A 25,336-nucleotide genomic window follows, 5' to 3' on the forward strand; every position below is an offset into this window, starting at 1 on the left:
TTGTACATACTTTACTAACGACTCTACTCCAAACCCCTCCCAACTGCGCAGGCATGGCCAAGGTCCTTAGTAGTAGAAACATTGCCATTAAACTTTTAGGAGCTTTAAAACAATATACTTTTTCCCCAATTGGAATTGTTGGTAGCCTGCAACCACAGAGGCTTGTTGGATGTGCATACACTTTTCTTTAAACAAACGTGTGTGTGTGTGTGTGTGTGGGGCGGGGGGGTTGTTGAGGTGCTTGGCTTACCTGTGATGATCCCCGGGGCCTGGGCTGCCATGACGGCTTGGGGCAGGCCACCCAACTGTTGAGAGAGGAGGGCGGGCCCAGCCAGCGCTCCCAGCACCGATGACCCAACCGTCTCCTGGAAGAACAAAGCCAGACATGAGGGTATACCACCTGGACTGTGCCAGTGACTACAAGGACAGAAAATGAGAAAGGCAACAAAAAAAAGTCAGGATAGTCTGTCCTGGAAGACCGAGGTGTGCATTGTTTTTGGTTTTCTCCTCCAGCATATTAGTGCATTTTATATGGATCACGTCAGTCATGCGCGCATTCACGTGCATGCTTGCATTTGAAATATAATGTATTGAAGTGGATGAGAGTGATACACGTAAAAAAAGTGAGGTGTCGGGATCTGGGGCTCCCAAAGAAAAGGGGCAATGCAGCGACCTTAAAGTATCTGTCCAGTGTTCCAGATTTCAAAGAAATATGACCTAAAATGTATTACAATATGTAATAAATAGATGTCCTTTCCAATTAAAAAAAAAAAATAAGGATGTTAAAAAGCTGTTTTTCTCTGTGCCCTGGTTTGGGTGCGTAACAGAAAAAAAATGGGGGGAAAACCCTGCTGATTTGCCTGCTCAGCCAATAAGATGAACATACACTTGGATATTCAAATGAGCTCCAACGTGGGGTCAGAGTCACTGCCAAACAACCCCGACAGGCTTGCCCTTTGCTCATGCGGCGGCAAACCAAGTCAAATAGTATGGATGGATTCAGTATTTGGAAACGTATGATGGAATTACTAGGGCACTTTACTACAACAGCAATAAATAGACTGTCATTTCTGTCCATTGCTTTGTCACTATTCTGTCAGAGGTGATCAGCTCGAGCTAATTGAGGTGCAGAGTCACTGATCTACGAACAGTATTCACTGCCAAATAATAGGTTTTGTGCAATTCATAGAGCTACACCTCCCCTGATTTAGGCAATTCCCCGACTGAACACACACATGCACAACCAGACATTGATTGATTGGAGACTGCTTGTGTCAATTAAAGACAATTTCCTCAAATGTTCTACCTGCAGCAACACAAGTTGATAATGCTGGATATACCAGTAAAACCAAAGTGCCTCAAAAAGTACCTAAAATGCATGGCCCTAGTTATGTTTTGCCTGTGTTTGTTTCCAAAAAGGTACAACTGTCACCCTGTCAGTTTAATATTTCATATACACAAATGACAGCTAATATTAAATTGGGACTTACTGAGTCTGGCTTTATGAAACAATACATCATTCAAAGAATATATCACAGAGCTTGAATTGAAATTGAATCTCTTGCGCCAACGTAGATTCAATTTGCAACTGACCCCAACAGTGGAAAATAGTGTCTTCTAAAATGAGGGCACAGACAGTACTAACCTGGGCAGTGATTTTGGCTGTGGCAGCTGCAGCCGCCACAGCTGCTGCAGCGGGGAGTCCGCCAGGTGCGGTCGGAGTGAGCAGGGGCATGGGGGGGGTGACCGCTTTGCCCACACGCAGGTATTGACCCCCTAGGTCAAAGAGATTCATGGAGGAAACTGCATCCTGGGAGGACTGAGCCTTGTCGTACTCTAACGGGTGGCAGATGGGAAACAAAAGAGATTCAATTAGGGCTGGAACAATTACCGTATAACTGTGTAACCGACAGTTATGGATGACTACCGTCATGAAAATAAAATAACCATCATAACGGTTAAAAAATAAAATAGAAAAATGGCTGACGGGACGGTTGGGAATTTGTGCGTTTGAGTCTGTTTCTGCTGTAACATGGACTCTACACGGTGATGAAACTTTGTTGCTCCTTGCTAAAACAAGGTAGCAAACAAGTCTTTGGTTGCCTAGGCAACGCCCCCCTTACTGCAGCAGCGGCACATGCAGTCAGGAGTGGAAAAGAGGAGGAAAATGTGCGCCGAATTCCATGACTATCACAGCCCTAGATTCAATACCTAATTGTCTTATTTGGGAGGCGTGTTTAACAGATGCATAATATAGTACTGGAATGAACATTATTGTAACATAATTGCTTTTACCTGATTATCACCCACAGTCATGATACCTGGACAATTAAGGGGTTCGTTAAAGAACAAACCCAAATGTAGCCGTAGCCTACTCTGCAAAATGCACAACACATTGTATTACTGTCGGTCACACCATAGCCATCCCATCCCGGACAGAACATTAACTAAACTCAGCAAAAAAAGAAACGTCCTCTCACTGTCAACTGCGTTTATTTTCAGCAAACTTAACATTTGTAAATATGTGTATGAACATAAGATTCAACAACTGACATAAGCTGAACAAGTTCCACCAACATGTGACTAACAGAAATGAAATAATGTGTCCCTGAACAAAGGGGTGATCAAAATCAAAAGTAACAGTCAGTATCTGGTGTGGCCACCAGCTGCATTAAGGACTGCAGTGCATCTCCTCCTCATGGACTGCACCAGATTTGCAAGTTCCTGCTGTGAGATGTTACCCAACTCTTCCACTAAGGCACCTGCAAGTTCCCAGACATTTTCTGGGGGGCCCTAGCCCTCAACCTCCGATCCAACAGGTCCCAGTCGTGCTCAATGGCCATGGTAGAACACTGACATCCCTGTCTTGCAGGAAATCATGCACAGAACGAGCATTGAGGCTGGTGGCATTGTCATGCTGGAGGGTCATGTCAGGATGAGCCTGCAGGAAGGGTACCACATGAGGGAGGAGGATGTCTTCCCTGTAACGCACAGTGTTGAGATTGCCTGTAATAACAACACTCCAGACCATGACGGATCCTCCACCTCCAAATTGATCCCGGTCCAGAGTACAGGCCTCGGTGTAACGCTCATTCCTTTGACGATAAACGCGAATCCGACCATCACCCCTGGTGAGACAAAACCCTGACTCGTCAGTGAAGAGCACTTTTTGCCAGTCCTGTCTGGTCCAGCGAAGGTGGGTTTGTGCCCATAGGCGACGTTGTTGCCGGTGATGTCTGGTGAGGACCTGCCTTACAACAGGCCTACAAGCCCTCAGTCCAGCCTCTCCCAGCCTATTGCGGACAGTCTGAGCACCGACGGAGGGATTGTGCGTTCCTGGTGTAACTCGGGCAGTTGTTGTTGCCATCCTGTACCTGTCCCGCAGGTGTGATGTTCGGATGTACCGATCCTGTGCAGGTGTTGTTACACGTGGTCTGTCACTGCAAGGACATTGCAATTTATTGCCCTGGCCACATCTGTAGTCTTCATGCCTCCTTGCAGCATGCCTAAGGCACATTCATGGAAATGAGCAGGGACCCTGGGCATCTTCCTTTTGGTGTTTTTCAGTCAGTAGAAAGGCCTCTTTTGTGTCCTAAGTTTTCATAACTGTGACCTTAATTGCCTACCGTTTGTAAGCTGTTTTACGTCTTAACGACCGTTCCACAGGTGCATGTTCATTAATTGTTTATGGTTCATTGAACAAGCATGGGAAATAGTGTTTAAACCCTTTACAATGAAGATCTGTGAAGTTATTTGGATTTTTATCTTTGAAAAACAGGGTCTTGAAAAAGGGACATTTATTTTTTTGCTGAGTTTGTCAATTAATCCACTATTGTAAGTCTTGCACCTATTAAAAGTTAAAATACTTCCAAAACCCACATTTTACCATTTCACACTACCACATCTATTAATATTGCGCTAATGCTAACTGTTGGAACTTAACTGTTGAAGCTTAGCTAGCTAGCTGAATGGAACTGTTTTGATTTGAATGCCACAACATCGGAGAAGCCTGAAGTGAGAGGACTGCCCAAATGGAAATGACTTGAAATAGTGAAGATTTTCTACTCTGGGCCTATGCGCCATTGGTGGCATCAACCAAGTGGGTGCTACACAAATATTATTGGAAGAGTAGCTAGCTATCTACAAAGCCCAATGCACGGAGAAGCTGAGAATATTGGTGACAGCTATGTGTACTGCTGACCTACCCGTCTCTGACCAGCTATTCCCCTTGGCTGTGATCGAGATGCTCCCTCCTCCAGACCATCGATACATCCTCCACTAAAACCATCCAAAATACTTCAACAACTGCCTGATGACTTAAATTTCTTAATAAACCTGTATCACATTTATTGATTTATATTGGTTTTCTAGAATTTTCTGTTGTATACAGAACTCAACTTTTAGCTGCCATGTACAGATGCAGCACTCCATCACTCTCCTTCTTGGTCAAATAGCCCTTACACAGCCTGGGGGTGTGTTGGGTCATTGTCCTTGTTGAAAAATAAATGATAGTCCCACTAAACCCAAACCAGATGGGATGGCGTATCGCTGCAGAATGCTGTGGTAGCTACTTTGAAGAATCTAAAATATATTTTGATTTGTTTTACACTTCGCTGGTGACTACATGAATCCATATGTGTTATTTCATAGTTTAGATGTCTTCACTATTATTCTACAATCTAGACAATAGTAAAAATAAAGAAAAACACTTGAATGAGTAGGTGTGTCCAAACTTTTGACTGATACTGTAAGTATTCAGACCCTTTGCTATGAGACACAAAATTGAGCTCAGGTGGATTCTGTTTCCATTAATCATCGTTGAGATGTTTCTACAACTTCATTGGAGTCCACCTGTGGTAAAATCAATTGATTGGACATGATTTGGAAAGGCACACACCTGCCTATGTAAGGTCCCACAGCTGACAGTGCATGTCAGAGCAAAAACCAACCCATGAAGTCGAAGGAATTGTCCGTAGAGTTCCGAGACAGGATTGTGTTGAGGCCCAGATCTGGGGAAGGGTACTAAAAAATGTATGCAGCATTGAAGGTCCCCAAGAACACAGTAGCCTCCATCCTTCTTAAATGGAAGAAGTGTGGAACCACCAAAACTTTTCCTAGACGGCATCCCTAGCCGCGTCCTCAGAGCATAAGCAGACCAGCTGGTTGGAGTGTTTACGGACATATTTAATCGCTCCCTATCCCAGTCTGCTGTACCCACATGCTTCAAGATGGCCACCAATGTTCCTGTACCAAAGAAGGCAAAGATAACTGAACTAAATGACTATCGCACCGTAGCACTCACTTCTGTCATCATGAAGTGCTTTGAGAGACCAGTCAAGGATCATATCACCTCCACCTTACCTGCCACCCTAGATCCACTTCAGTTTGCATATCGCCCCAACAGGTCCACAGACGATGCAATCGCCATCACACTGCCCTATCCCATCTGGACAAAAGGAATACCTATGTAACAATGTGGTTTATTGACTACAACTCAGCATTCAACACCATAGTACCCTCCTAGCTCATCATTGAGCTTAAGGCCCTGGGTCTCGACCCCGCTCTGTGCAATTGGGTACTGGTCTTTCTGACAGGCCGCCCCCAGGTGGTGTAGGTAGGAAACAACATCTCCACTTCACTGACTCTCAACGCTGGGGCCCCACAAGGGTGTGTGCTCAACCTCCTCCTGTACTCTCTGTTCACCCATGACTGCGTGGCCATGCACGCCTCTAACTCAATCATCAAGTTTGCAGACGACACAACAGTAGTGGGCTTGATTACCAACAACGATGAGACAGGGAGGAGGTGAGGGCCCTCGGAGTGTGGTGTCAGGAAAACAAGATCTCACTCAATGTCAACAAAACAAAGGAGATGATTGTGGACTTCAGGAAACAGCAAAGGTAGCACCCCCCTATCCACATCGACGAGACAGTAGTGGAGAAGGTGTTAAGTTTTAAGTTCCTCGGCATACACATCACAGACAAACTGAAATGATCCACCCACACAGACAGAGTGGTGAAGAATGTGCAACAGCGCCTCTTCAACCTCAGGAGGCTGAAGAAATGTGGCTTGTCACCTAAAACCCTCACAAACTTTTACAGACGCTCAATTGAGCGCATCCTGACGGGCTCAATCACCGCCTGGTACAGCAACTGCACCACCCATCAACCGCAAAGCTCTCCAGAGGGTGGTGCGGTCGGTACAACGCATCACCATGTGCAAACAACCTGCCCTCCAGGACACCTACAGCACCCGATGTCACAGGAAGGCCAAAAACATCACCACGCACAACAATCCCCCGAGCCACTGCCTGTTCACCCCACTACCATCCAGAACGTGAGGTACAGATGTATCAAAGCTGGGACCGAGAGACTGAAAAACAGCTTCTATCTCAAGGCCATCAGACTGTTAAACAGCCGTCACTAACTCAGAGAGGCTGCTGCCTACATAGACTCAAATCATTGGCCACTTTAAATAATGCCACTTTAATAATGTCTACATATCTTACATTACTCATCTCAAATGTATATAGTGTATTTTATAGCATCTTGCCTATGCCGCTCGGCCATCGCTCATCCATATATTTATATGTACATATTCTTATACCATCCCTTTACATTTGTGGGTATAATGTAGTTGTTTTGGAATTGTTAGATTGCTTGTTAGATATTATTGCACTGTCGGAACTAGAAGCTCAAGAATTTCGCAATTAACATCTGCTAACCATGTGTATGTGACCAATAATATTTTATTTGGATTTAATTTGAGAGATCCTTGATGAAAACCTGCTCCAGGGTGCTCAGGATCTCACTGGGGTGAACGTTCACCTTCCAACAGGACAACGACGCTAAGCACACAGCCAAGACAACGCAGGAGGGACTTCGGTACAAATCTCTGAATGTCCTTGTGTGACCCAGCCAGAGCCCAGTCTTGAACCCGATCAAACATCTCTGGAGAGACCTGAAAATAGCTGTGCAGCAATGCTCCCAATCCAACCTGACAGAACTTGAGAGGATCTGCAGGGAAGAATGGGAGAAACTCCCCAAATACAGGTATGCCAAGCTTGTAGCGTCATACCCAAGAAGACTTGAGGCTGTAATCGCTGTCAGTGGTGCTTCAACAAAGTACTGAGTAAAGGGTCTGAATACTTATGTAAAAAAAAATATATATATATTTTTTTTTAAAGACATTTACAAAAAAATTCTAAAAACCTGTTTTTGCTTTGTCATTATGGGGATTTGTGTGTAGATTGATGAGGGGGGAAAACGATTTAATCCACTTCAGAATAAGGCTGTAACGTAACAAAATGTGGAAAAGATCAGGGGGTCTGCATACTTTCCAAACGCACTGAAATAATACTAAACCAAAAAAATATACTGATTTAACGGCATTATTTTATTTGTTTCAGCGGGGTTAGTTTGCAGTCTGAAGAAGTTTTCCTCACCAATAAAGCCGTAGCTCTTGTGTTTCCCCGTGGTGGGTTCTCTCGCCAGAGTGCACGACTTGATCCGGCCGAACGCCTCAAACACACTCTTGATGTCCTCGTCCGAGAGGTCGGGGTGCACAGACGCCACGTAGATTCGGTTGAAGGCGCGTGCCTCTTCTGCCAGCTGGTCAATGATCGGCTGGGCCTGTCCGATGTTGCTCGGTCGTCCCACCTTAAAGTGTGATGTGTGTTAAAATAGTGTAGTCATGGCATTGAGCAACAAAATCAAGAAACTCTTTCAAAATTGACAGCAGAGCTCACCTTAATGTTTCTCCCTCCCAGCAAAACGGAGTTCATCTGCTCAAGGGATAGCTGGGCTGCCTCAGGCACATCATACTCCACAAATGCAAAACCCTGAGGGACAGGGGAACAACAAAAAAGTCAGGCTTCAACCTGAAGCAAGGAGACGGGTCTTTGCAAAGGGAATTTACCTGTTTGGGAAACAATGGCTATACGCTCTGGAGAAACTTCAGCTAGGACTAAAATTAAAATACATTTGTTAGGGTTTATTTATTTTAAGATGGTATGGTACCTGCAACTACCATCAATACTCATGGTTAATAGCTTATTCCTAATCAAAAGAGATTGCTTACAATTATATTTCAGGGCAGGATAGTTGCAAAAATATTGATGACTATAACACACTGCACCAAAACCTTAAAGGGCAATTACACCACTTTTCAAACTAATTTTCATTATCTCCAGCACAATACCAGTGTCTACATACACCGAGTGTACAAAACATTATGAGCACCTGTTAATGAGAGAATGATCAGATGAAAGCTATGTCACTAAGCTTATCGATGTCACTTGTTAAATCCAATTCGATCAGTGTAGATGAAGGGGAGCAGACAGGTTAAAGAAGGATTTTTAAGCCTTGAGACATGGATTGTGTATGTGTGCCATTCAGATGGTGAATGGGCAACACAAAATATTTAAGTGCAATTGAACGGGATATGGTAGTAGGTGCCAGGGTTTTTCATGCTCAACAGTTCCCTGTGTGTATCAGGAATAGTCCACCACTCAAAGGACATCCAGACAACTTGACACCACTGTGGGAAGCATCGGCATCAACGTGGGCCAGCATCCCTGTGGAACGCTTGAAACCTTGTGGAGTCCATACCCCCAACGAATTGAGGCTCTGCTGAGGACAAAAGGGTATGCAACTCAATATTAGGAAGGTGGTCCTAATGTTTTGTACACTCAGTGTATGTGAAAATAGCGCATTTCAAGTTTTGTCTAACAAATTTCTAAATGTAAAAGGTTCTACCTAATGACATCATCAAAAGTTAAACCATTTTAAAAACATTGATTTTCAAACACTGAGATTCGCGGTGACGTGGGGAGCAAGAAAATATCCTCCCTCAAGGGTTTCCGTTAGACGGTAAGTTCAGATAAAAAAATACCAGTAAGGTAATACTTGACACCCAACGTCATAACACATTACGACACGGTAATAACCATGTCATAAAATGTGATAACAGCTGACATAACTTGTCATAACCTGTTGTAATATAATCATAACACTGTCATGACACATATTTAGACCTGTTGTGACATATATTGCGTTATTTTTGGGCTGTTATGACACCTAAATAAGTGTCAAAACCAAAAAAACCTACCACAAGGCAAAACATTACATTACACCATAGCCTACGTGTCAACTGTATGTTTTAGTTATATAATTATTCTTTAAATTGACCATGTTAAATGATCATTGTAATTGCACACACATTGATGTCAGACATGCACCTACCCCAATGTTCTGTTGCTGATGACTGGGCTGAATGCAGGAGCAGATTTCAGGAGCAGGACGAGACAGCCTCTTTTTGACTGATATAAGGGCATGTACGTGATGATTATGATGGTCATAATGCTTCATGACAGTGTCATAAAGTGTATTTTCTTAGTCCAAGTAAAGTGACACAGAATGGTCATAATGCTTCATGACAGTGTCATAAAATGTTTTTTTCTACATGTTATTTAAAATATGAAAAAAAAAAAAACTAAAGAATGAATTTATGAGAAACCTTCAAACAAAAGGAAACTTCTTGGTAGGGAAAAAACTAATTTGAATAATGTGTATTTTGAAACTCTTATGTAGGTGTCATAAGCCATGAATAACGCAATATATATCACAATAGGTGTAAATAAATGGGTCGTGACAGTGTTATGGCAATATGTCAGGTTATGACAAGTTATGTCAACTGTTATGACCGTGTCATAACGTGTTATGACCGTGTCATAACGTGTTATGACACTGGGTGTCAGGTAAAGTGTTACCCAAAATGATGCATTTTATTCATTGATGGAAATACCAGTCGATGTGCTCCAACTTCAAAGGCAAATATACTTATTAGGCTAATAAACCCCCAAGCTGCTTGGAAATTAGTGTGGTGTGTGTGTGTGTTTCACGCAAAAGACGCAAGGTCCTCACGTAAGCGACTTCAGCTACAGTAAGTGTACCCCGACTCAAAATCGGCAAAGATTGTGTTCATTATCCCTGTTTCCAGTGTGCCTGCCGAGAGGTGATTCTTTCTCCAAAACAGTAAATACGGCCGCAAGAGCACATCCTTCTTGAGGACAAAGTAACGAGGCTGATGTGCATCAAGCTGCTCCAAGGAGGTTGACAGTTTTGACTTCCCAACAACAGCGGCTCACTTTGAGCAGGCCAAGGTTGGCCACAAACGCAAGTAAATTAGAGACAAATTACTGTGTTAGTCAGGCCCGGTCCTAGCAGTTCTGCTGCTACCCTAGGCAAGATCAACATATGCATCATGTATAGTATAAAGATTTGGAATGGATTGATAGACTAGAGTAATGATGTGTATCATGAGCAATTGGTGCATATCAGTTGAGGTTATTCAGTAGCACTTGGAAACGAAACATCGTTGCCAACTATTCAGATTGGAGAGTTACAATGTTGTCATCACTAGGCAGCCAACTACCTATAGTAGGAAACAGTTGTATCAATAAGCCACACGACTCGAGTCACGTGACACGAGTCTAACCCTCACCCTATCCCCACGATAGTTCAAATTACAATAAACATTTACAGCATTTACAGCCTAATTTCTATTCTGTTAAGATGAACTGTGATGTCACAGAGAATCATTTTTTAGGACCTTGTCTTTTTAAATCACTGATTAATCACAGCGCTGTTTTCACAGATGTGGACACTAGTTTGGTGCTGAAGATGATGAATAGGAGGTTGAAAAGTGGTGGAATTGCCCATTAATATGTTCAAATTAGAGCCCAACCAATATATGGATATTGGCCTGTTACCTATATATCAGATGATAATATCAGTCAACATCCACTCCCTTATTCTACTGTATTTTCTAATCTGAGCTTCTGTTGAATCAGTTTTACAACCAAACAAAAAAACTGACATTCATGTGTAATTGTAGCATGAGGTGTAGATCTGTAATTATGCATCATGTAAAAAAAAAAAATAGACTGTCGTTTAGTAATTTTAAAGAATATACATAGCTCTACTCTTGTACTTCCAATATAAAGAATTTTCAAGAAGCACTTGCCATCAGCCGCTGCTGCTGCTCTTGCATTCAACCCAACATTACAAAGTAGCGATTGGCTACACTGCTCAGTCTGATCCAACGTTACGAGCTAATCTCTGAAAACAATTCCTTTTTGGTAGCCTGGTCCTCCTGACTTCAGAGTCTGGGAGGCCGTTTCGATGCTGTCAGTAGTCGGCACGATGAGTCGATAATGAAGGGCTTTTACTGGTTAGTTCTCTGTGTCTTTCTCACTCAAAAACCCACATGTAGGGCCCTATTAAATCCGCCATGCGGAGAACGCGGACGGAATCGCGGTCCGGATGTTAAAATGGAATTAAACAATATTTTAAAACGTGTTGACGTTAGTAGAAGATCAATTCATTGTATTAAACTTAGTCGAAAAAGTATTGATTTGCATTTTCTCCCAAGACATGAACAAAAATGGATGAAGGATTAGAATTTCCTACAATGTTCTGAAGAAGCAATGGCATGCTAATTCCCCTGTCTGTGTAGTGCTCACTTTTGTCTCTCACTTTGTGTAGCCAGTTAGCGATGCTAATGACAAACGTCTTGTGGGTAGAGGGGAAGGCCTTCATCAAAACCTTCTGAATTAAACGTTAACTGCAAAGTAGGCCTACTGGGCAGAATGATATCATGATTATTTGTATCAATCGGGCGGGCATTTGTTTTGCAAACTATGCCATCACATGTGCAGTACAGAAACACCGTTAGCCAAACATTCCTCTTGCTGAATGCACAATTACTTTTTGTGATTTATGCATGGTCATGGACTCATCCAGTTCTAATTTTGAGTCACAAAATAAAAAAGATGTAAGGAATCCCAAACCAGGAAAACTAAAACCGGGAAAAAACGAATTTGGGAAAACAAAGATTGTATAGGGCCCTACACATGCACAGTCACACACAGCCCCCGAACGGCAACCCCTTCAATTACAACGATTGTATTTTGTCATAAAAACAGTGACCTCAACCCCCCAATAAATGCATGCACTTTTTGAGAGTGGAATATGGATTAATAAGGAAAGGGTGTCCAGACCATCGGGGCACAGCTCCTCTCGCTGTGTCACGTGGTCTGTGCGTCAGCCAGGCTACCGGTTTGGTGCAGAAGTCTACAAATACAGTGCAGTGAAAAAGTATTTGCCCCCTTTTTGATTTTCTCTATTTTTGATACTGAATGTTATCCGATACTCAACCAAAACGTAATATTCGATAAAGGGAACCTGAGTTTACAAATATATATATTTTTTTAAGTATACTAATTTGATTTATTTAATTAACAAAGTTATGCAACACCCAATTCCCGTGTGAAAAAGTTATTGCCCCCTTACACTCAATAACTGGTGGTACCACCTTTAGCTGCAATGACTGCAACCACAGACAGATGGCCTGACATTCTCCTGTAGAATTCTGTGATAAAGAGCTGAATTCATGGTTCCTTCTATTAAGGCAAGTCATCCAGGTCCTGAAGCAGCAAAGCATCCACAAACCATCACACTACCACCACCATGCTGGACCGTTGATAGGAGGTTCTTAATGTGGAATGCAGTGTTTGGTTTTCACAAGACATAATGGGAGTCAAAGTCCTAGACCTAATCCCAAATAAGATGTTGTGGCAGGACTTGAAATGAGCAGTTTCTGCTTGAAAACACATCAATGTCACTGAGTTAAAGCAGTTCTGCATGGATGAGTGGGCCAAAATTCCTCCACAGATACGTGACAGACTGATAAACAACCACATGAAGCGTTTGGTTGGAGTCATTGCAGCTAAAGATGGCACAACCAGTTATTAAGTGTAATGGGGCAATTACTTATTCACACAGGGGCATTGGGTGTTGCATACCTTTGTTAATTAAATAAATTAAGTAAAATTAAAGTATGGAATTGTTGTGTTATTTGTTCACTCGGGTTCCCTTTATTTAATATTACGTTTGGGTTGAAGATCTTATAACATTCAGTAAAAAAAAATATATGCAAAAGTAGAGAAAATTAGAAGGGGGCAAATACATTTTCACAGCACTATACATCAGCAAGCTGCAGAAGTAGCATTTCATTTCAACAGGTTTAAACATTTAGAGACAAGCTTGCTTACCTAGTATTTCAGCAAGCTAGCTAGCAACAAGTTCAATCAGCTGATCAAGTCAGTGGCAAACAATATGCTTTCAGATCTTTTTTTGCAGGAGGTAGAGCCGCTTTGAATACACTTTCTCACAATTGCAAATTTTTGAATCACTGTCAAAATGTGTGTATAATAATGAAGCTAATTCTGCCTGTGTCAGAGATTCATGCGAGAGCTCAGTAATTCCAGAAATTAGGAACTATGTTTTCATTTTCTGTGGCGGATGCTTAAAATATAAACATTTTTATTCCACGACCTACAAGACAGGTCGGTTGAGGGACGAGCGTTGAACAGGAGTGGCACCACCTGACGGGAGACAATGATATTGGTCGGGCTAGAGTTTAAATTATACACAAATGCAATAATAATAAATATCCTTACAACATTGTGGGTAGATACAGAGAACATACAGTAAAGGAATCCCTCATTCAACAGCTGAGTTCAGCTGAGGAATACAAGTCTGGGATGTTCTAATGTTCAGTTGTGAAATCTCACCTTGTGTTTCATTGTAACAGAGTCCCAGGACATGTCGATGCTCTTGATGGGGCCGAACGGGGCAAAGGCCTGCCGGACCGTGTCCTCTCCCAGCTCGTAGTAAATGGAGCCCACGTACACTCGGCACATGATGGCTAATGCTCGCTGTCTCTGAGCCGCTACCTACAATAGGAGGAAACTGTGCTTGAATATAGCACTGACTTGCTGTTCCACTGTATATTACAAACACAAACGCTGACCAAAGACACACAAGAAATGGAGATAGGTGGAATTGCTTGCTTCAGTTATTGACATTCCATTGCATGGACTCCACTCTACTGATCGTGTAATTGAATTTTAAAAATACAGAGAAAATCATGCAAAGATTCTCTATTTTGTTTTAACAAGACATTCATGTCATAATAAAAATAACATGGGGTTTTTAACATAATAAATGATATAACAGCTTACCGATTGTAAAGGTGAGAGGGGATCTCCAAAGCCCATTGTCAGCGATGCCATCTATGAGAAAAAGTATACATTTAACTCAGAAAAGAGGCTTGTCAAAAAAGGCCATGCCGCTTAGGACAAAGGCCCATCAATCAAAAAGTATTCTAAAACGCAGCATTGAAAGTAATTGAGTCATGCTTTATACTATACCGAACAAAAATATAAACGCAACATGTACAATGTTGGTCCCATGTTTCATGAGCTGAAATAAAAGATCCCAGAAATGTTCAATACGCACAAAAAGCTTATTTAAAAATATTTTAAAAATACGGCACAAATTTGTTTACATTTCTCCTTTGCCAAGATAATCCATCCACCTGACAGCTGTGGCATATCAATAAGCTGATTAAATAGCATGGTCATTACACAGCTGCACCTTGTGGTGGGGACAATAAAAGGCCACCCTAAAATGTGCAGTTTTGTCACACAACACAACGCCACAGATGTCTCAGGTTTTGAGGGTGCGTGCAATTGGCATGCTGACTACAGGAAGGTCCACCAGAGCTGTTGCCAGAGAATTGAATGTTAACTTCTCTTGCTCCCCAGTGGGTGGGCATCACTACTCATTTCAGGAAACTAGGTGTATGTCGCACGTCACAGGAGCAGCCATCGAACGTAAACATTAATTTCTTATCAAAATGTGTTTTTTGGTACAAATTCCTTCTGGAACATGTCTACTTTCATATACCTTAATAACAAACTTGTATTCCAGCCATATATGTGAATACAATTCTTAAATCACGAGCCTAGTTGGCTTAGCCACAGAATAAGACAGGAACCTTCCCACTAACCAAGATTGGCTGAGATAATGGATGGGCGGGACATGCCGGGATATGAGTTTGGATTGGTCTGCCATGTAGCATGCTTCTGTCTATAACGTGAACTGTTCAGTATGTGTTGACAGTCCTTTCTACCGTGACTTTTTGAAAGATATAACGTTAGCCATCGAGAACTACAAAAGTTTTGCTACTTTTCTCAACAACATTGATGGCCTGAATTTAGCAGCCGCTATCGACAAATCAGTTGGAAAAGTGATGTGCTACTCTCTGCACACGCCACGGTCAGCGTGAACCGGAGAGAATTCCTTGACACAACGCTGGCCAAACAAGACGTAGCTACAAACAAAACAGAGTTAAATAGTTCCAGTGAACTGTGACGCGTTAATTCATGTATACGGGTAAGAGTGTAGCTACATTTTCAGATATAAGTTCCTAATTTAGTCAGAAAGCCGTTTTCATTGCAAGTTAAAGCGTACTATTAGTTAGCTAGCAAACATTAGCTTGCTGGCTTGCTAGCTAACGTTACGTGTAAGATCTATGTAGTAATATCATTTCAATCAGAAATCCATTTAAAAGTTAATAACAGAAATGAGGCTAAATATACAGGTGGAACCGGAACAGAGTCAAAGTGCGTGGGCACAGATTAGTCGAGGTAATTGAGGCAATAAGTACATGTAGGGAGAGCGAAAGTGACTATGCATAGTTCATAAACAGAGTAGCAGCAGCATAAGAGCAGGGGGAGGGGGGGACAATGCAAATTGTCTGGGTAGCCATTTGATTAGCTGTTAACGAGTCTTATTGCTCGGGGATAGAAGCTGTTAAGAAGGCTTTTGGTCCTGGACTTGGCGCTCCGGTACCGCTTGCCATGCGGTAGTAGAGAGAACAGTCTATGACTGGGGTGGTTGACAATTTTTAGGGCCTTCCTCTGACACCACCTGTTATAGAGGTCCTGGATGGTAGGAAGCTCTGCCCCAGTGATGTACTGGAACATACGTACTACCCTCTGTAGTGCCTTGCGGTTAGAGGCCGAGCAATCGCCGTACCAGGCAGTGGTGTAACCAGTCAGGATGCTCTCGATGGTGCATCTGTATAACTTTTTGAGGATCTGAGGAACAATGCCAAATCTTTTCAGTCTCCTGAGTGGGAATATGCTTTGTCATGCCCTCTTCACGAGTGTCTTGGTGTGTTTGGACCATGATAGTTTGTTGGTGATGTGGACAGGAACTTGAAGCTCTCAACCTGCTCCACTACAGCCCCGTCGATGAGAATGGGGGCATGTCGGTCCTCCTTTTCCTGTAGTCCACAATAATCTCCTTTGTCTTGATCATGTTGAGGGAGAGGTTGTTATCCTGGCACCACACGGCCAGGTCTCTGACCTCCTCCCTATAGGCTGTCTCATCGTTGTTGGTGATCAGGCCTACCACTGTTGTGTCGTCGGCAAATGTAATGGTGTTGGAGTCATGCCACCTGAACATGCAGTCATGAGTGAACAGGGAGTACAGGAGGGGACTGAGCATGAACCCGAGGGGCCCCCGTGTTGAGGATCAGCATGGTGGATGTGTTGTTCCCTACCGTTACCACCTGGGGGCAGCCCAGGATCGAGTTGCAGAGGGAGGTGTTTAGTCCCAGGGTCCTTAGCTTAGTGATGAGCTTTGAGGGCACTATGGTGTTGAACGATGAGCTGTCGTCAATGAATAGCATTCTCACATAGGTGTTCCTTTTGTCCAGGTGAGAGAAGGCATTTCTGGGATATGGGTGTTGATGTGAGCCATGACCAGCCTTTCAAGCACTTCATGGCTACAGACTTGAGTGCTATGGGTCAGTAGTCATTTAGGCAGGTTACATTAGTGTTATTGGGCACAGGGACTATGATGTCTGCTTGAAACATGTTGGTATTACAGACTAAGACAGGGAGAGGTTGAAAATGTCAGTGAAAACAGTTGTCAGTTGGTCAGTGAGTACACGTCCTGGTACACGTCCTGGTGGCCCTTCGGCCTTTTGAATGTAACCTGTTGAAAGGTCTTACTCATATCGGCTGCGGAGAGCGTGATCACACAGTTGTCCGGGACAGCTGATACTCTCATGCATGTTTCAGTGTTACTGACATCCGACGAGTGTCGGAGCCGGTGTAGTACAATTCAATCTTAGTCCTGTATTGACGCTTTGCCTGATTGATGGTTCGTCAGAGGGCATAGCGGGATTTCTTATAAGCTTCCGGGTTTGAGTCCCGCTCCTTGAAAGAGGCAGCTCTACCCTTTAGCTCAGTCCGGATGTTGCCTGTAATCCATGGCTTCTGGTTGGGGTATGTACGTACAGTCACTGTGGGGACGACGTCATCGATTCACTGTGGGGACGACGTCATCGATGCACTTATTGATGAAGCCAGCGACTGATGCAGTGTACTCCTCAATGCCATCGGATGAATCCCGGAACATATTCCAGTCTGTGCTAGCAAAACAGTTCTGTAGCTTAGCATTTGCGTTATCTGACCACTTATTTATTGATCGAGTCACTGGTGCTTCCTGCTTTAGTTTTTGCTTGTAAGCTGTAATCAGGAGGATAGAATTATGGATGCTTTGTTGGGTGCTTATTAGGCACCCAGACCTACGTCCCCGATATCTCCGTCTCTTTCTCATGCGAATCACAGGGATGAGGGCCTTGTCGACTGTCTGAAGTAAATCCTTAGCGTCCAACTCATTAAAGAAAAAAAGCTTTACCAGTTTGTGGTGAGTAATCGCTGTCCTGATATCTAGAAGCTCTTTTCGGTCATAAGAGACGGTGGCAGAAACATTATTTACAAAATAAGTTACAAATAACGCAAAAAAACACACAACAGCACAATTGGTTAGGAGACCGTAAAACGGCAGCTATCACCTCCGCCATTATCAGTATCCCTAAAGAGATGGGTGGGGCTAAGGCTTTAGAGGCCGTGAAGTGCTGCGCTGAATGGGTTTAGACAAAGCAGAGCTCTCCAGTTGGTGTACCAATACATTCAAGGGCCATTTTCTCAAAAGTGGGACTAGAAGTTGATGTACTTTCAAAGTAAAATTACTTTCCCATTGTACCTCAACTGCAGTGTATGATATACAATTTTCTAGCGCTGAGTCTCTACTTTTATCTAATGTAAAAAATAAAATAAAATAAAAAACACCATTTCAAATATTGCTACATAAGACCAAATCGAGGCGGTCGGTCACATATGCCCTCCAAAGCCCTCCCCTGCCCAGTCATTTGAAATCCATAGATTAGGCCCTAATTCATTTCAATTGACGGATTTCCTGATATGAACTGTAACTCAGTAAAATCGTTGAGATTGTTGCATGTTGCGTTTATATTTTGGAGAAAACCTACTAATAAACTCCTCACATTTCCTACACTACACAATCTTCTCGATAAGGAAGGAATGTTGGGAAGTTGGGGGTTTCAAATATTATCCCAATGTATGAGTACAGCGTTTGTTCTATTCACAATAAATAATTTTTAAATAATCTATATTTTCAAAAGCATTTGCATCTCATCTTGTGTTCATATTTCACAACCTCCGTGGATTTAGAGTTGCCTATGTGCAAGTCAAGAACAAAATAATACAATATTTAGGCCGTGGGCACTCAAGCACTATTTGAGAAGGTCCGGTCCCACAAATTTCCTGGGTAGCAAAGGTCTGGGTGGATAAAGTAATTTATCTGTGTATTAACCCTTGTGTGGTGTCCATGTTTTTGTTATTCACCCAATGTTCGCTTGTCTGATGTACCCACAACATTATTGGGTTTTTAAAAACACAGCCATAACAATTTACGTAAAAAATACTTAATACTTAGATCAATTACAAGCAATATAGATAGCATACATGGTTAATATTTGCCATTTACCTCTGCTATATCACATTTATCAATAAAAGCGCTATTTTTTTTTTTTTTTAAGGAAGTGATTTTTGTTTACAAAATCAATTATAATCAAGACATGGGTGGAATAATTCATGTTTATCTTGAACATGATGTGCTGGTTGCTGACGGGCTGGTCCTGGCCGAGGTTCAATCTCATCCTCTTCTTCCAACTCACTGTCAGACCTCAAATTGACAGAGACATGATCATCATATTAGGAAAATTCTTCATCTTCCAAAGTGGAAGGTCCTCTTTCCACACACAATCTCTGCCACCTGAGCAGAGATTATTTTTGCCACACTGAATGATTGTGGTAAGGAGCCACACATGGCAAAGCTATTTATTTTGTTGTATCCCTCCCCCAATTTGCACCTGGCTGGAGTAAAGTGTGGGGAAATAACATTGTGCAGGTTTCCATAAGACATTGTGTAATTTCACACACTACAAAGGGTAAAGAGTGCGAGAAAAGCGGGAGACAGACAGACAGGTTCTTGGTGCTGTTGAGACAGCAGGCCCGTGGAAGAGGAACACCGAGTGAAGGCATACAGCAAACCTTTTTGTTTAATTTGCACTTTTTTTACCCACACACACTTGTATTACCCGAGTCCAGTGAACCCTTACACCACATGTGCAATATAAATGTGTAGGGGGGTGCAGTCAATGAAAATGTGTTATTTTACATGTTCTTCACAGAAAATGAGCCAAGGCCAATGAGTCTCAGGTTGAAAAAATCATTAATCGGATCACTTATTTTAGTAAACATTGAAAATGGGTCCCACAGACCTGAACACCACACAAGGGTTAAAGCCCACATGCAGTCTTTGTAATTGTTTTAATCATCACTGCATGCTTATAATGAAAACACCCCCCCCCAAAAATGAATGATTTCTTTCCCTGAGCCACCTTTGGCCCACCATCTTACCCAGATGAACAGTCATTGGTCTATTATAATCAGATCATATTGTGACGTAATGATGTTGGCAAAAAGTTTCATCCTACCTGAAGATGCAGAAATTCCAGGCATTTTTTTCAACTTACACAAAAACATTACCATCATTCTCACAATTTCAGAGTGTTATTTCGACCTCACAGTGTGGAAATAGCATAATTTTTTTTTCAAAATCACATTAATTGCACTGCCCTTTCGACAACCAACCATCTTTTACAATTTCTTTGTTGTAAATGTTTGTGTGCCAAACATGGCAAAATATGAGCTTGTTTTACTCCAATGTTTGTTTACAATGTAAATGTGAACAAACACTGTATAGCCTCCAAACATGGTTCATAATTTGTTAATAATTTTAATCATGTTTTGAGGCTATACAGGGTTTCTTCAAATTTACAATGTTTACAAACATTGGAGTATGACAATGAGAGATTTAACTTAAAACTATAACTCTGATATCATGGAAGGTCAGTCAGCTTTATTAGTCTAATGCTATTGTGGGTGCAAAATGGTTGTGTTACAGTTACTGGTAATTTTCCACAGTCACTGGTAATTTTCCCACAGTCACGGGTAATTTTCCACAGTCACAGGTAATTTTCCACAGCTGTCCATTAATCTCTTCATACACCCCACAAAGTAGTGATTCGTTATTCGTCCTTATCTTTGGGGCACTAAAAGCCATCCAGGCTGAATTCTTCTTTAGGGGAGAGATACGATCTTTAGAGCCCATCTTAGACACATAGGCTGTGAGAACTTTAAGGGAGTAGAACTAATGACCCTTTATCTATTTTGTAAGCTTTATAGCTCTTTGTGTAGAGGAAGTATATAACGATCCTCTCCGGCTTTATCCTGAGAGAGTGAGCGTCCTTGCAATTTCTTGAATAAACCTACTATTGCTGATAAATTCGTTCCGCATGATTCCATGAATTAATATTCCACGCCACGAACAACGGGAGATGCGCAGTCTCGCGGCCTCGTTTGAAATGAGCTAAACGAAATGCAAGCAACAAGTGACTATGTAGATAGCTAACGATACATGATTGTCAGTAATAGTGAATCAATGGAGCTAGCTTTGGCCACTCAGCTAGAGCTAGCTACGCAGCATCTCTTTTAGTTGCCGACTAGCACAAATGTCATGTAGCTAAGTTTCTCTATAGTCCTTTTGTAAAAACTTTGATAACTCTAGGTGACGCAGACTACTATACAGCTTCAGCCCAATCGGCATTGTAAGCTAGCGATAACACTGGATATAATTCACAGCTTACTTATTAGCTTCTAAAACAATGCAACTATCCATGATGTTGATGCTATCCATCTCGTCAGTCAGGCTGGCTGCAATCACTCGCTTAAAAAGCCACATAGTTTAACGCAAATACGCAAATTCGGGAAAATGCAAGGTATGGATTGCAATGTTTTGTTCTTCCTCCTCTCGCGCGCCTTTACTTCTGACAGAGAACAACCAAACTTTGACCAATCAGCGTGGCTTTGAAAGTTGCTAAGTTTCTCATGGGCGTGGTTTTGCACCAAGTTTGGAGTGGATAAAAAGGACACCGAATTGACATGCCTCGCAAAGTTTAGAACTGCCACGAGGATGGTAACAGCCTAGTAATGACTGCTGCCTAGCAACCATCATTATGACGCATCTAATCTCATGAACGTGCATTGCTTAAAACGGATTTAGTAGGGCCCTATAAAATGTATGATGCGTACGGATGGAATCCAGACATTAAACCAACCTTTGAGGTCTGGGAAAGTGTGCACCAGCAAGAGACTGTTTTGACGAACACTGTTCCTGTGACAGCAGAGTTCGCAAAACAAATGCCCAACCGGAATGATGCCAATAATCCTGATATTGTTCTGCCAGCTAGGCCTAGACTACTTTGTAGTTAACATTAAATTGAAGCTTCTGGGATAGCCTTTCCATCTACCAGAATATGTTATCATTAGCTAGCAGAACCGCTAAACGCTACACAAAGTGTCCTGGATAGGCTACGTGAGCTAGGCTACACATTCCCATGGCCTGCCGTTGCTTCTTCAATTGCCGAAAATACAAATCACTAATGCATTCTATTCATGGTCCAAACACACCACGACAGTCGTGAAGAGGTCACGACTAGGGCTGTTGCGGTGACCGTATTACTGCCACACCGGCGGTCACGAGTCATGAAGGCAGTCAAATTCCAAATGACCTTTTAGTCACGGTAATTAGGCTTCTCCAAGCGCTGATGCTGCTGCTGGTCATTAGTAGCCTACCAAACTTGCTAACTGCCTGGTACTCAGCACTTTAATGTCCCTCTAATCACTCTGACATCAATGCAAATGTACTCAAAAATCTAATCAAACACTTCATGAGAGTCCATGAGCTCCTGTTGGGCAACATTTCTATGGGCTATGCAATTGCGTGAGAAAACAGAGTGATGGAAACTATTACAAATATGAGGATCCCTTCAGCTAGGCCAACTATATTCATTTCTCAACTTTCTTAGTATTAAGCACATTGCTTCTCTTTATAACAAGAGTATAGCCTACCTGGCTGGAATGAAAATGAACCACGGGAAAAGCCTCCTACATTTGCTATTTAAGTGCATTGATGAAATGTATTTTTGTCCCCCTGCCTGTTTCGAGACAGGTGCATGATAATGATCCGTTCTAAATCAAAACAAATTTCACACATTTATTATTTCGGTTCAATCCTCGGTCCGACTCTTTTCTCTTTATACATCAATGATGTCGTTCTTGCTGCTGGTGATTCTCTGATCCACCTCTACGCAGACGATACCATTCTGTATACTTCTGGCCCTTCTTTGGACACTGTGTTAACTAACCTCCAGACGAGCTTCAATGCCATACAACTCTCCTTCCGTGGCCTCCAACTGCTCTTAAATGCAAGTAAGACTAAATGCATGCTCTTCAACCGATCGCTGCCGGCACCTGCCCTCCCGTCCAGAATCACTACTCTGGACTGTTCTGACTTAGAATATGTGGACAACTACAAATACCTAGGTGTCTGGTTAGACTGTAAACTCTCCTTCCAGACTCACATTAAGCATCTCCAATCCAAAATTAAATCCAGAATCAGCATCCTATTTCGCAACAAAGCATCCTTAACTCATGCTGCCAAACATACCCTCGTAAAACTGACTATCATACCAATCCTTGACTTCGACGATGTCATTTATAAAATAGACTCCAACACTCTACTCAGCAAATTGGATGCAGTCTATCACAGTGGCATCTGTTTTGTCACCAAAGCCCCATATACTACCCACCACTGCAACCTCTATGCTCTTGTTGGCTGGCCCTCGTTTCATATTCGTTGTCAAACCCACTGGCTCCAGGTCATCTATAAGTATTTGCTAGGTAAAGCCATGCCTTATCTCAGCTCACTGGTCACCATAGCAGCACCCACCCGTGGCACGCGCTCCAGCAGGTATATCTCATTGGTCACCCCCAAAGCCAATTCCTCCTTTGACCGCCTTTCCTTCCAGTTCTCTGCTGCCAATGACTGGAACGAACTGCAAAAAAAGAATCTCTGAAGCTGGAGACTCATCTCCCTCACTAACTTTAAGCACCAGCTGTCAGAGCAGCTCACATATCACTGCACATAGCCCATCTGTACAGAGCCCATTCAATTACCTCATCCCCATACTGTTATTTATTTTGCTCCTTTGCACCCCAGTATCTCTACACATTCATCTTCTGCACATCTATCACTCCAGTGTTTAATTGCTATATAGTAATTATTTCGCCACCATGGCCTATTTATTGACTTACCTCCCTAATCTTACCTCATTTGCACACACTATATGGACTTTTTCTTTTTTTTATTGACTGTATGTTTGTTTATTCCATCTGTAACTCTGTGTTGTTGTTTGTGTTGCACTGCTATTGCTTCTTTTTTTTCTTTTCTTTTTTGTCATTTAGCAGACGCTCTTATCCAGAGCGACTTACAGTAGAGTGCATACATTTTATTACATTTTTACATACTGAGACAAGGATATCCCTACCGGCCAAACCCTCCCTAACCCGGACGACGCTATGCCAATTGTGCGTCGCCCCACGGACCTCCCGGTTACGACCGGCTGCGACAGAGCCTGGGCGCGAACCCAGAGACTCTGGTGGCGCAGCTAGCACTGCGATGCAGTGCCCTAAACCGGCGCAGGTCGCCACCTCCCAGGTCGCAGTTGTAAATGAGAACTTGTTCTCAACTAGCCTACCTGGTTAAATAAATGTGAAATATATATATATTTTTTTTTTGTATATGTAAACGCAAGATTAAATCAAGAATAATCTGATGAGTGACAATATTAGCCTATCACTTGTGAATGACGCCCAGCATAAGAAACAATGCTTTTTTTGGCGACTTTTTCTAAATCATAGTCACACACCTCATGTAGCCTAGCCTATAGGCCTATATGTTTTGATAAGGTTTGTATCACAACTAAAGTGGTCAAATAACTTCTTAAAATGAAGCAGATTAATCTGCTTTACAAAGGGGTGTAGAGCCTAACTGGCATACATAAGCAGCGCGCGAGTTTCAAGTTTGGGGAAGATAATTTTCACCATAAAAATGCACCTTTATAATAAAAGCATTACATGCATAATTGCATTTGCGGTCACTTTTGATAATGGTGTTTTCTGCCTCCTACCATGTGCTCATGGCTGCGCTTATAATGTGAAGAAATAGCCTAATAGTTTATCAACATTTTAAGCTAAACGTTCTGATCTGTTGCGTCAGCCACATTGCATTAAAAAGGATTTTTGATACTAGTTGTATTCATTTGAGATCTATCGCATCCCACAACTGTCCCAGACTATGTTTGGAATATTTATTTCTCGCACAGTATAGAATAGGTTGACTTTTGTACTATGGGGGATAGTAGATTGACATAGGCTAGTGCTTTTACTGTTCGTTAGGCCTACTCATCGTGTTGGCTGATGAAAAGTAAAATGTGGACAAATGCATGCCCCCCTTTATCCACCGTATTTAAAAAGTGAGAAATAGGGAAAGTGTGTGATATTCCTTTCACCTCTATAGTGGCATCCATCTTAAGCCAGGCCCAAGCTCCAGCTACACTTCATCCCCGAATCCACTTGTTTAACAAGCAACGCCTCATTTTCACCAAATTCTCTCATTCTGAAAATGAACCACATACCGTAGAGGGAAAACATCAGTTCACAGATAACTAGTTAACTAGCTAACGAACGAGCTAACATTTCACACAGATTGCCGGGGAGCAAGCAACTAACTGGTTATAACTTGAGGAACGGCAAGGAGTCGGATACCAGTTAATACTGTAACGACCCTTGCTTCATAAACGCGGAAATGAACTCTGCCACACGAGCATGCTTTTGCGGCACAGTCGATAGCACGTCGGACCTCGGGCTAGAAGGTTGAGGGTTCGAGACCTGCTCCCTGCTGTTTCATTACAATACTATAGCAAATTGGTTAGCTAGCTAACGTTAGCCATCTGACTTTATTAGCCAGCTAATGTTCACACCATGAAATCAATTATTTGATCAGTTAAGTTGGCTAATGTTGCTCAACATTTCTCTGGCTAGCTGTGAATTTGATCCAGCTAGCAAGACACTTAACAATGCTAA

General features: G+C 42.4%; 1 protein-coding gene across 1 annotated transcript in view; it reads right to left on the reverse strand.

The window, feature by feature from the left end:
- Positions 1–25,336, reverse strand: part of puf60a (poly-U binding splicing factor a) — a 60,714-nt gene that overhangs the window by 16,152 nt on the left and 19,226 nt on the right. The window contains exons 4-9 of the mRNA XM_055867558.1: positions 14,087–14,137; positions 13,637–13,798; positions 7,748–7,840; positions 7,445–7,658; positions 1,646–1,836; positions 251–365 (exon numbers count right to left, since the gene is read on the reverse strand). Of these exons, the coding sequence (XP_055723533.1) occupies positions 251–365; positions 1,646–1,836; positions 7,445–7,658; positions 7,748–7,840; positions 13,637–13,798; positions 14,087–14,137 (826 nt within the window). The remainder of the gene's footprint in view (positions 1–250; positions 366–1,645; positions 1,837–7,444; positions 7,659–7,747; positions 7,841–13,636; positions 13,799–14,086; positions 14,138–25,336) is intronic.

Source organism: Salvelinus fontinalis, chromosome 17 (genome assembly GCF_029448725.1).
Source record: "Salvelinus fontinalis isolate EN_2023a chromosome 17, ASM2944872v1, whole genome shotgun sequence".
Lineage (NCBI taxonomy): Eukaryota > Metazoa > Chordata > Actinopteri > Salmoniformes > Salmonidae > Salvelinus > Salvelinus fontinalis.